General features: G+C 40.1%; 1 protein-coding gene across 3 annotated transcripts in view; it reads left to right on the top strand.

The window, feature by feature from the left end:
• tbc1d22a (TBC1 domain family, member 22a) overlaps positions 1-12,778 on the top strand; it is a 164,953-nt gene that overhangs the window by 6,975 nt on the left and 145,200 nt on the right. For all 3 annotated transcript variants that reach the window (XM_086268938.1, XM_086268939.1, XM_086268937.1), the window contains exons 3-5: positions 1,290-1,473; positions 2,432-2,684; positions 9,274-9,456. In XM_086268938.1, the coding sequence (XP_086125064.1) occupies positions 1,290-1,473; positions 2,432-2,684; positions 9,274-9,456 (620 nt within the window). The remainder of the gene's footprint in view (positions 1-1,289; positions 1,474-2,431; positions 2,685-9,273; positions 9,457-12,778) is intronic.

Here is a 12,778-nt window from a genome sequence, read left to right as displayed (position 1 = left end):
AAAATGTGGTACAACCGGTCTGTTGTACACTTCTTGCTTGTGCTGCTGTCAGTCCTTCATGTTATTTTGATGCTTTTCCCATTCCTGGTAAACACCGCTGCCGCTCACTTCCCTGTTCCAGCTCACTCGTCAGCCAATCAGCATTTGACAGACACGCCGCATGATCCATGTCAAGCAGCGTGCAGTTAGGATTTTGTAGGCAAATAGCAAAAAATTGTGTTACAGATGAAAACGGAGCTAAATTAAACTGTATCCTTGCAGCCTCAATAAAGTAACTCAAAGAAATTTTAAGTAACTCAATGAAACTTTTAAGCTAATGATGTACTTCAGTTAATGTGTCTCTGTGCACGTGTGTGCTTTTCTACATGTGGTAATTCGCACACTGGGTTGATTCGTGAACTGGGTCTGCACGCAAGGGTGATCTGAAGTAATCCTTAAACCTGTAAAATAAGCCAAAGATATGTTTGGAGGGGGAAAAAACAGAGCAGCGTTATATGAAAAGAACACCTTGCAAAGTGTTCAGCATGGGGGTGGAATTATTCCGCTTCGGGCCTGTGTGCATGCTGTTGCACAGGCAGGCGTTACACGGATAGAAAGAGACGAAGGGATTCCGCTAAATCGCTGCAGATTGTGGATAGAATTATGAAGAAGTCAGTCAAGGAAGTGAAACTGATCCAAAACATGCTTCGAAATACACCACGACCTACCTCAGGAAACAGAAAGTAGAAAGCGGTAAAACCATGCTGTGCGTACATCACAGCCTAAACATGGATCAAACTTGAAGTGAAAATTACATAATGAATGGACAGACACACAGCTGTCTGCAGCACTCTTTTAAGCTGTTGTGTCTGTCAAAGCGGCACTTTTGCAATTAAAAGTATCCTACTGACTTGGAAAGGCGTCCAAAATGTTGTCCCTGTAAGAAGAACTGTTTATTTGGTTTATAAAATAAAAAGGTAGCAGTCATTAATAATTGAAGAATGACTCATATTGATTTGCTTATTGATTTGACCTAAAAGCTGTCCTTTTGATTTGTACTGGGATTAGCTTTACTAAAATAAAGCTAAGCTGAGTGTTTTTGTGTAAAATTGAAATATTTTACAATATGTGAACGACAAATGCTAGCTCATTTATTAATTCCTAATTTTAATTAATTATTCATCTCACATTCTCTTTTCTCTTGTTTTCTTTCCTTCTCTCACCCTCTGCACCCATCCCTTTTCTCTTCTTTTTTCGAAAACCACTTCTTTTTTTCCCCCCATTATCCTGTTTTTTTCTCTGTCCTTTAGTCTGATCAAAGCAGGCAACAAGCCTCCTCCAGCCACTCCAGGCAAGCCCAAGAAGGCGACCACCTTCCAGGAGTTTGAGAGCATCACGAGCGACGCCTGGGATGTCGGGGATGACGACGACGAGCTGCTGGCCATGGCTGCGCAGAACCTCAACATCGAGGTGGTCATGGAAACAGCCAATAAGGTAAACTACTTTAAAGTAGTTTTGCCTGGTTGATGTCTTTCCACTGCAGTAGCACATTTTCCTATGTCTGTGTAGAAGGAAGCACTCATCACGAATCAACACAGCTTCAGTGTATTTTGTGAAATACTAATGATTCTTTTGTTCTGGGTATTCATTTGCTAGCGTTTATTCATATTCCTGAACACAGTTTTTCATCTCTGCTATTTTACATGTTCTTATTTGTGTCCATAAATAATATGTAGCAACTTTTAAAGGGCAAATAGGTTCATATTTGAAGGCTGGAGGTGTTGGTAGGTAAGCTCACAACATGAACACTTCATTTCTATTGTTTTAACATACATATCATTTGAAATACACGATTAATTATCATTAAAAATGACTTGGATAGGCCCTTAAATCTACAGCGTTAGTTTTAAAGGAATGTCATGGTAAAGTCTTCTTTTAAAGCGCCCTTGTCTTGGTTGCCAGGGTGATGTGTCCTCTCAGAAGAGTCTGGACAACATACATGCTGCAGACATAAAATAAACTTCCTGTTAAAATAGATTCCTCTCTAAACTATGCCGCCTGCCATGAAAGAAATGGTATAAGTTGTGGCCTTGAGCGCAAACAATTCAATGGCTTTTTAAAAGATTATTTCAGATTTTGCTGCATTTGCTGAAATTAAAATATTGGAGATTTACTAAGGATAGCGTGTTCATTAACTGAGGTAAGGACAACTTTTAACAAATTGAAAGATTTTTCTTTTCATAGAGTTATTATGCATTTTATCTTTAAGAGGGGAAATTTTACAAAATTGCACAGTTTGCATTTCTCTCAAGCAAGTAGCAGCTGCAAAAAAAAAAAAAACCCAACACGTTAGTTTACTCATCTAAGCGAGTTGTACGCCTTATGTGTTCTGGGGAGGTTACCAGCCTTAAGCTCACCAAGGTTTCACCTTGTTTTTCTATCTGCTGAACAGGTGATTGAGAATCACAGCAAGCAACAGGAGAAACAGAGGCAGGATGAGACATCAGAGCTGGACCGAAGAGAAGACGACACACAGGAGGAGGTGGCAGAGGACGACGAGGACAATGAAGAAGAGGAAGAGGAGGACAGGGTGGAAGAGGGAGACGCGACCAGCCCTGAGGTATTATTTGGATCCCAGAGCAGCCCTTACACTGATGGCCGCCTAGTGAAGTCCCACAGCGAAGCTCCAATTGGGTCACCTAAAGGTTAGTGAGCACCATTACTCAGTGTTCTGCGAGGTTTTTTCTTTTTTTAAGCCCAAGTGCTCACTAAGAGAAATTTCTGCAAAGATACACTTAAATCCGTAAATGAGTTTCTGAGGAGGGCAATACATGGAAGGTGAATAGGGCATCTTTTAGAAAATGTCACCGCTGTAACTTCTAATGCAACGCCATAAATAGGTTTGTTGCTTTGCGAAAAATCCATTAAACACAATTAAAAATGATCGACATAGTTAGGTTTTTAGTGATGATGCACTTTTTATAAGCTCAGAAAGTTGGCGTGTTTGTGGCGCCAGTATTTTTAGTGGGGTTTATTTACTGTGCCTCACAGCTGCTTTGAGACTTGGCAGATGTTGTCATTCTGCAGTGAGAACATCTGCTAAGACTGCTAATGTTGTACTTTGAGCAGACGTGTTTGTGTAGTGCTCAGCATGAAAATTACTTTAAATTTAATTCAGTGAAAAATTGTTGAATTTATCATTAACATCACTTCAGGAATAAGAAAATAAATAAAACAGTAATTCACCCGAGTTCCGCTAATTTAAAGTCTTGAAATTAGTTGAATTATATTGCTGAAATTGAACTCAAAAAGCAATTCAATACAATTCAAAAAGCATAAGTAGGAGATGGAAAGTTAAGCTATTACTGCTTCTTTTCATATTATTGAGAACAGCTCTTTTCTATGTTGAAGTTCAGTCACCACACACGCATATTTTTAACTGTCAAATGGTAAAAAGAGTAGCTGCAATATCACATTAAACCTCAGCCACAGGGGCCTAGAGCCTGGTTGGCAACCACCAAGCTGGTTGCTATGGAAAAATGAGTATTCCCTGACCAGTTGTCACAGGTTTGCTTGCTGTCAGTCGGTGAAATTGGTAAGAAAGAGAAAGAGAGAGCAATGCTGTACCAAAAACGTGATTAGTGCTAGCAGATGCCACGGTTGCTGGTAATTTGCATGGGAGTTGCTGACTTGTCTGCAAACACTCTCCAACTGCTTGCTAAGCAGTAGTAAAACTATGAAGAGCACAATGCAAACCAGATACTGTCTGTTTGACTTCACAGTAAGAGTTGCATTTTTGGAAATGTGTTGCTTTGAGCAGTAAAGGTTCTTGATGAATATTCTCAGCTTTCAGTTTGTGTAAAACTTCAGTTTCTCTCATGCTCTGGGGTTAGTTTGTGAGTAGGGCTGGGCCATATCATACTGTTCACGGTAATACAAGTATAATATTAGGCAACGATAAGAAAATGAAATATCGCAATAGAATATGAAAAAACGCACATGTGCAGTGCCTTTGTTTTCATATGCACATGGCAGAAAAAGCATGGTGGCGACGGAGAATGAGAAGGGCGAAAGCGGATCGTTGAATGAAACAGATGAACCAGAATTCGTTTGTAAAAATGCTGCAACTTCAGTGGTGTGGAACTGGTTTGGTTTTCGACCGTCAGATACGCAACAAAGCACTATTTTTGGTAGAGCATGCAAGCAGGCCGTCGTTATTACCATGTTTTTCAGAAAATAAGGCACACTTAAAATCAATCCTTTGATTTTCAGAAAAATCGACAGTGCCCCTTATAATCTGGTGCGCCTTATGTATGAATTCTGGTTGTGTTTACTGACCTTCAACGGATTTTATGTGATACACGGTTAAAAAATCTGTCAAAAATGTTTTAGTACAACTTTGCTAAGCTACGAAGCCGCACCGCTTGATGGATTGTCAGAGCATTACGGCTATCGTAGGCAGGAGCCTCACGGAATAATACGTACTGGGCTTGAACATAACATTACCGTATTGTGTGTGTATAACCTCTTTTTAAGTTTTGTGGATATTATACATGGTTATACTCAGGATATGTCGGCCAGTTTCCACTGGAAATGCCTTTTGGTTAAACTGTCAGCAAGGAATTTGTGAAGATGTTTCAGCTCTCATCCAAGTTCTAAAAACAGAGGGTTGAGAGTCTCAGGTATTAAAACCGTAGTGAGTGTCGTCCGCTTTCGAAGTGACTGTTGACCCACTGTTGATCATGTGAGTCATCATGCGAGCCAAGGTGCAAAAAAAAAACAACCCCAAAAACAGATGTGGGTCATTACAATCACCGGGGGTTAAAGGGGAAACCACTTGCCCCACCCTATCGTGTGGCCTATCAAGGTCACCTGAGGTCGATAGGGGAAGTGCCTGAGAAGGGATCTCAAGACTGCATTTTATGTAGCTGATAGCTACGCATAATATTGACACTGAAGTCTCAGAATCAGCAAACCTGATGATTAGTTTTACATTAGAACTCATTATTCATTAATAAGTTGTGTTAACACATTTTAAGGCAATAGGGGAAACAAGCAGACTTAATGAATCAGACTTAATCAGAGGTCTGACTGTCAACACTGTTTTTCCACTGTAAGATAAAAATATTCAAAGATAAGAAAAGGAAAAATGTTTCAGTGTAGAGCAATTTTTTTTTTCGTAGTAACATGTGTTTCTCCCCCCTTCGCTTCAAGTCCCTTTCCTCTTATATATGAACATGGGAGTTGAAAGAAACACCTTCCCACCTCCTGCTCAGCTTCTCTGAGCGACCTGCCATGACCTCATAATACACAACAACCGTTCTGCATCATGGCTCCCTTTTATAGATGCGTCACTGTACGAAGCCTGCTCCACAGGTCACGTCAGTGTTCATGTTTAAATGTGACACTGTGTAGCGCTGTATAGCAACCGGGTATGTCTATAGACCGCAGCACCAGTAGCAGTAGCAGATGCTGAAGCTGTACATGGTGAGCCGTGTAGCCGACTGTTGTCCTGTCTGGCAGGTCATCTGTCTGTCTGTCTGCCTGGCTGTCTGCTCCACTGCCTGTTGCTGTGTTTAGATACAGATAACACGAACAGCCCTTCGCCTTCAGGCAGTTCCTCTTATCTGGCCTCCATGTACGGCTACATCATCTGTTGGGACAGGGGTATACAAGTCTTCTTTTGTCTTCTCTTATTTTGTCTTCTGTTTTGGGCTTTTTTTCTGTTCTGCTTGTCTTCTAAAATACATACTCTGCTTTTGTAACTGCCTGTCATGTTTGGGAAAAGTGCTCTTTATAAATGTTTGTACACTTGCTCATATTTATTTTGAATCCTTCCTTAAATGTAATATTTGATGTCTTACCGTGGCTTACGTAGTCATCAATTTTAAGCGTTTATTGATACTTACATAATTATTTGTAATAAAGATTTGTCTAATTTAATTTCTTTCAGTTAAAAATCATATTGTCTTTTACATGTTTAGCCAGCACAAAGCAGAAGTCATGATGATTGAACATTATACAGATGTTGTACAATTGGACCAATATTTTTGGCTTTGCTTCAGTAATGACGGATACTGGTGTTGTTGAATGCTGGCTGCATGTTTGTAAATGCAATTTAAAACTGTGTAAGATTTCTTTCTTTCCCTGGTATTGGTGCAAAATTTCACAATCAGTGCACCCCGAAATGTAACTTTCTCAACTTAGCTTTGCTCTTAACAGCCTTTTAAAAGGAAAGTTATTAAATTAACTATAAAAAAGGGCTTATTGTTAAAATGACACAAAGGGCTCCAGTAGAGAGAAGCTGCTGCCAGCTTGAATAATCTTTTTTAATTTTTCTAAGTGCAAATAAAGCACTTGAGAACAGATTTGTAGCCTTTTATTTGTTCTTGTAAAAAGTGAAAGGGGTATTAAAATCGGCAGCATTCCAGTTTTCTTAATTGCTGCCAAATGCTTGTGTGATTCTGGTTTTGCTTTAGGAAATGTTGGCAGTGTGGACGACAGGGCGTTTAAAATTTTTTTTTTTATGAACTTGCCCAGTGTGATAGGAGCAGTGTCCGTCTTCACATTGAGGTCCTGATCTCACACACTTGTCTGCGTGCTGTCTCTGCTTGGTTTTGTGGGACTCTTTCTGTTGTTTCTTCTGCACATCTGGTAGAACATGTGGCCCTCAATACTGAATTAATGTGTTTGTCTATCCAGTATAGAGCCTTCACGGTTATAAAACCACAACTGCCGCTTTACTGGAAGCTCATTCAATAACAAGCCACCAGCCGTAACTACATCTGTTAACACCTGCATACAAACAATACAATAATGTCATATCTAAGTACTCTCTTTGGGCTCTAAAATGATGTGCATAAAGTGATTCTCACACATGAATTGTGGTAGAAGTTTATGCCAGAAGTTGCCTTTTCTTACTAGTAGTATGATCGACATTAGGGGCATGACTGTCCTTATCTATTGTTCCCACTATATAATCCCGTATACAGCTCTGTTGCCATGACAGATTTTGTAATCATTACTGAAAATCCTTTGTTTGGTTTAGATGAAGGTGACAGGACAGGAAGCACACAGTACATCTGATTGGACTATGTAGACAGTGAGACAAGTTTTGTAATTTTTGCCTCAGTATACCACCATGTTGGACCTTTAGCTTTAATTCAACAGAAGTTTTGGTTTACCAGTTTAGGAGTTACAGCCATTTTTATACATAGTCTCCCATTTTTACAGTTAATTGGACAGCTGACTGACAAGCAATTTCATGGCCAGGTGAGATTTGTGGCCTTGTTAGTCCATTATTAGTAAAGCTAAAAAGTGTTGAACTTGAATTTGGTGTCTTTTGACTGGAACCTTTGAGTGAGGTCCAAACAAAACTGATGCGAAGGAGTGAAGTGAAGAGATTGCAGAACTTTAATCAAAAGCACTCTAGAGAGGTAAGTGAATCATTGTCAAAGTCTCAAATTGAGAGGTTCCTTCATTAATGGAAATACAGACAGTTTACCCCCAGGTTACACAGAAGAACAGGAAGGACAGACTAGATAAATAAGATACCATCTCTTATTCAAAGCCAGATAAAACAAACATTAACCTGTACCAGAATGATGGGAAGAGAAGGAAAAAAGCGGCTTTTGAGGCAGTGTTACGATGAAGGCATGCATGACTGCCATTGGAAGCGGGAAACCAGTGTTTATTGATAATGGGACTGCTGATAGGATAAGCAAGATGAATATTGAAGTGTACAGGACTATACTCTCTGACAGCTTCAGCCAAATGGATCAGACAGCGCTTCACAATTCAAATGGATAATGACCCAAAGCATACCGCAAAAGCAATCAAAGAGTTTCTAAAGGCAAAGAAATGGGATAAAGTTAGCGACCTAATCTCAACTCAATAGAGCATGCGTTTCAGTTGAGACAGCACTGAAAGCAGCAACAGAAGGTGGCTGCAGTAAAAGCCTAGCAGAGCAGCTCAAGAGAGGAAACGCAACATTTGGCGATGTCCATGTGTTCTAAACTTTCAAAAAAACCTTAGGATTTGTCCAATTATTCTTTTTGAGTCTTTAGAAAATATGGCCACTATGTATAAAAGTGGCTGTAATTCTTGAACAGTTAATGCTCACATTTTTTGGAAAACCCTGTGAAATAAACCTGAAGTCTGCAATTGACAGTAACTGTAATATTTAGACTTGCTGGCCAGGCTAATGTCGCTTTCATGTTACTGCAGCTGTTCCTCTCACATACTGACGGACTGACTTCCCACAGTAAATCAGCTGTTAGAATTGAATCCCTGACCAGTGCAGCTCGATGCAGCTTTGCTGTTACAAACATTAGAGGTGGAGACGAATGAACCATCGAGGACTTGATTTTTAGTTTAATGACATATTTTCTGTCTGCTCTTCACGTGGCTTTTCTGCTCATCTCTTGCAGAGTGCTCCGAGCTAAAGCTAGCTGCACAGTTAAACTGACTTCACTCGCAGATGGGCTCACAGTTTGGCATGAGAGAGTCGCTGCACTGCGTTGCTGTTTTTACAATTAAAACGTAAAATTACTAAAAGAAAAAAGGAAAGTTATGCGCGATATGACAGATTTAGGTGTCACACTATTATCCTTGTCTTTTGGCCACACTAATCCTGCATGAAAATCTGTTGCCATGACAACCCTTGTTATCGTTGCTGTAAATATTTAGTTTAGTTTACATGGAGGTGACAGGACAGGAAGCGCACAGTAGACATCTGATTGGACCGCATGGACTTTTCTCACATGTAGTCGATTGGTGCAGCAGGCAGAAGGGTTCTCAGGCTGCAGTGCGTGCGAGTAAATGGTTCTGTAATTTGATATCAACTCAATTAGCTTGAAAAAGCCGCTCTTCAATTTAACTTTGTCTGCTGTTCACAGCAACCTCACGTTATCTCGCCTGCTGTTTAACTTGTTATCACCGTACAGCTACCTTTTGCTGCCAGACACGGTGTCAACTCACCACAGCTCAAATTAAAGTGCAGCGAATGCCCTGCACATTCAGGAGGCAGAGCATTTTTAAATTGCAAAAAGTGATCTTTGAGTAGACACAATTTTTGCAGTTGAAATTTTTCTCTAGGAGTTTGATGAAGATAAAAGCCATCTGTCCTTTTTTACATATGGATGTATGTTTTCTTTAATGTAGCAGCAAGCCGTAGACCTTCATCACATATTCCGTGTTTTCTGCATGATGTAGAGCTGCATCGTCTCAATCCTTTGGATGTGTGTTTGTGTGTTTATGCAGCCCTAATTTCTCTCATCTCACTCCTTCCACCAGATGCAGCAGGTGAGCATGCAGCCCTCCACAGACAGCGGTCTCTGCCCCATCGGCCTCCTGTCATCCCTCTAGTGGCTCGCATGGCTGACCAGAACACATCTGGCACTCCAGCCATGACCGAGAGGGAAGCGTCCCGCCTAGATAAGTTCAAACAGTTGTTGGCAGGACCCAACACAGATCTGGGTAAGAGAAATTTGTCCACCAGTCTCCGTCTGTCAGTGTTACAATGTGTTCTGTTACTTAGTTCACTTGTCTCGCTATTACTTTGTCTCTCTAGCGTTGCCTTATTTCTTTTGTTCCCTGAACTCTTTCACGTTTTCATTTCCTTGCACTCTTTTGCTTCCCACTCTGTCTGCCAGCTGTGTCGTGCTTTTAACAATGCTGCGAGGGAGAAAGTCATCCAGCCATCTGGACATGCAGATTACAAGGGGGGAAAAAATACCCCAACAACAAAAGCCAATGACAGGCCTTTGTTCTAACCAAACGACAGGCCTTTATTGTTTATCCAACCCAAGAGATGTTGTTTGCTACCACTGCTTACCCCAGTGGCCGTGAAATCCTTGTGAACTCTTTGCATTTGACTCTGTGTCCTTTGTAACTAACTTTTGGCAACTTGTGCGCATTAGCTTGTTGCATCGATTCCCTTGTTTCAGGTAATTAAGTTACATCGAAGTAGTCATCAAACGAGTTATCTGAGTGCAGAATGCTGAGTTTTGCGATCCATCCAGTGACTAGTCTGCAATTTGCAGCATGTTATGTGATGAAATGTCTGTGATTTTGGCTGGAGAACATTGCTTCTGAATTTGTGGAATTATTGCAGTTGTTATAGCAATGGTTTAAATCACAGCAAGGTGGGAAAGCAGGGAACGAAGAAAAATCCCACATTTTACTGAGGTGTCTGCAGTTGTATTCAGGGTTGGATGAACATATGTCAGTCCTTCATGAAGAACAAAACACTGGACCACAAACATTGTTTGACAAAAAAAAGTTAAATGTGGAACTGTGAAAAATACATACGTAAATACTTAAGTGAGGCCAAGCTGAGGCTTAGAGCTGCTTGTCTCAGCGTATATACACGTCTGTCAGTTACCTTTGACAAAATCCAAGTCAGTGAGTTGTTAAGAAACAAGTAGTAAAAATAGCACCTACAATACAGTTGTTTTATCACACAGAAAACCTATAGAGACCAACATAGTATATAATAAAAAAATCACATATTGACATTTGAACAGTAAACCTGAGACTAATGACCAAAAATTGTAGATGTTTGTCTTCTTCCTCGTTAGTTTGACCTGAGGTTACCTTTGGTCAGAGCAGAGACTTTTAAAAGCGGCTGAGTTCGTGTGGATTATTGGTGCAGGATGAACTGTAAAAGTCGAATGTCTTTTAAAAGCCCTTTTGCTTTTAGACCCTCGTTGAGATTAAAGACGTACACCTGATGTCCTTGGGTTGTTTTTGTGTATTTAAGCTGCGTGTATGTGTTTGTTGAATGTGGCTGACAAAACGTAGTGAGGCCACTGTGGTGAATTTGATAAAAACAAAAACAAAACAAAACCACAAACTGCAAGGCTTATGAGGAGAATTGGTTATGTGCCTGTCTAAATACACTAAATATGCTAAATGCAAAAAGCTGTGTCAGACGTATTTCAGCGCAGAAACGACACAGTTTAAATACCGTGCCTTCTATTTTCAAATGACGACTGTGGTCTTAATTTACCGCAACCGAAAAGCTTTCAACGTGTATTTGAGACAGTGTATCATTAGAGACAAACATTTTCTTCAGGTTTTTCTTTACCTGATCACATTTAAGTAATTTCCTTGTTGTTTTTCTCATCTACTGTTTGTGCCTTGGTGATTTACTGTTTTGCTCTTGGTGCAAAATCAATGCTTTCTCGATCTGTTTCACATTAAACTGCATCCTGCATTCATATTGTCTTTCTTGGAAACATTTGAATTACAGGCCAACTGATACTGGAATTTTGAGGCTGCTTGAAAGAAAATAAAGAAAGTAATTTTCAAAACAGTTGTTGAGTAATAACAGGTTGAGGGAGCTAAAAAGGCAGCAGCTTAGCTAACCTGGCTCCAAAAGCAAATCAACTTCTACAAACATCCATATATATTTTATAACAAAAATAAACATGCTGTGGCCAAAAAGTTTCCCTCCTAATATCCCTCCTTATAATAACTATAAATTCAATTAATTTTATATCCCTTTAAATTTTATTTATGCTTTAAGATGTGCATTATTAGGTTTAAGCCCCTCTATGTTGTACTGGTGCCTTTGGGTATATTTAATTAATATGCTAGCACTAATGATAACATATCGAATATCCCGTGAGATGTATCCATAAATCATGTCAATGCATCAAGCTAGCTAGCATTAGCTAATAACCTAGCACTCCACCCTTGCATCCAAATATTTTACTTCTGGCTTCAAAATCTAACAAGCAAAAAGTAATTTGCAAGTTTGGTCAAAAATATTAGTATGCAAAATAGTGACATCATAGTGCCTACAACCGTCTTTTATATACAGTCTATGTTTATAGTGGGCACACATACCTGTTGTGTAGTTATTCAGGCTTTAATTTGCAGCAGTGTTTTATCCAATTTACTTAGAATGTAATCATTCTCAGTAAATTTGTGCTATTGCCATCATTATTGTTTGCAATCACATCTTAATTGTTACATTAATCTGCATTCTCATCACCTAATGGCTTAATACAGTGGGGCAAAAAAGTATTTAGTCAGCCACCGATTGTGCAAGTTCCCCCACTTCCAGATGACAGAGGTCAGTAATTTGCACCAGAGGTACACTTCAACTGTGAGAGACAGAATGTGAAAAAAAAATCCATTAATCCACATGGTAGGATTTGTAAAGAATTTATTCGTAAATTAGGGTGGAAAATAAGTATTTGGTCACCTCAAACAAGGAAAATCTCTGGCTCTCACAGACCTGTAACGTCTTCTGTAAGAAGCTTTTCTGTCCCCCACTCGTTACCTGTATGAATGGCACCTGTTTGAACTCATCGTCTGTATAAAAGACACCTGTCTACAGCCTCAAACAGTCAGACTCCAAACTCCGCCATGGCCAAGACCAAAGAGCTTTCGAAGGACACCAGGAAAAGTATTGTAGACCTGCACCAGACTGGGAAGAGTGAATCTACAATAGGCAAGCAGCTTGGTGTGAAAAAAATCAACTGTGGGAGCAATCATCAGAAAATGGAAGACATACAAGACCGCTGATAATCTCCCTCGATCTGGGGCTCCACGCAAGATCTCATCCCGTGGGGTCAAAATGATCATGAGAACGGTGAGCAAAGATCCCAGAACCACACGGGGGGACCTGGTGAATGACCTGCAGAGAGCTGGGACCAAAGTAACAAAGGTCACCATCAGTAACACACTACAACGGCAGGGAATCAAATCCCGCAGTGCCAGACGTGTTCCGCTGCTGAAGCCAGTGCATGTCCAGGTCCGTCTGAAGTTTGCCAGAGAGCACATGGAT

Source organism: Aulonocara sp. 'chitande type north' Nkhata Bay, linkage group LG17, assembly GCF_057382095.1.
Source record: "Aulonocara sp. 'chitande type north' Nkhata Bay isolate Kocher_YH1m ecotype deep benthic linkage group LG17, A_spYH_male_GT1.1, whole genome shotgun sequence".
In the NCBI taxonomy this organism is placed as follows: domain Eukaryota; kingdom Metazoa; phylum Chordata; class Actinopteri; order Cichliformes; family Cichlidae; genus Aulonocara; species Aulonocara sp. 'chitande type north' Nkhata Bay.
Note: the sequence above shows the minus strand (reverse complement) of the source record. Positions and strands in the feature narration are given on the sequence as shown.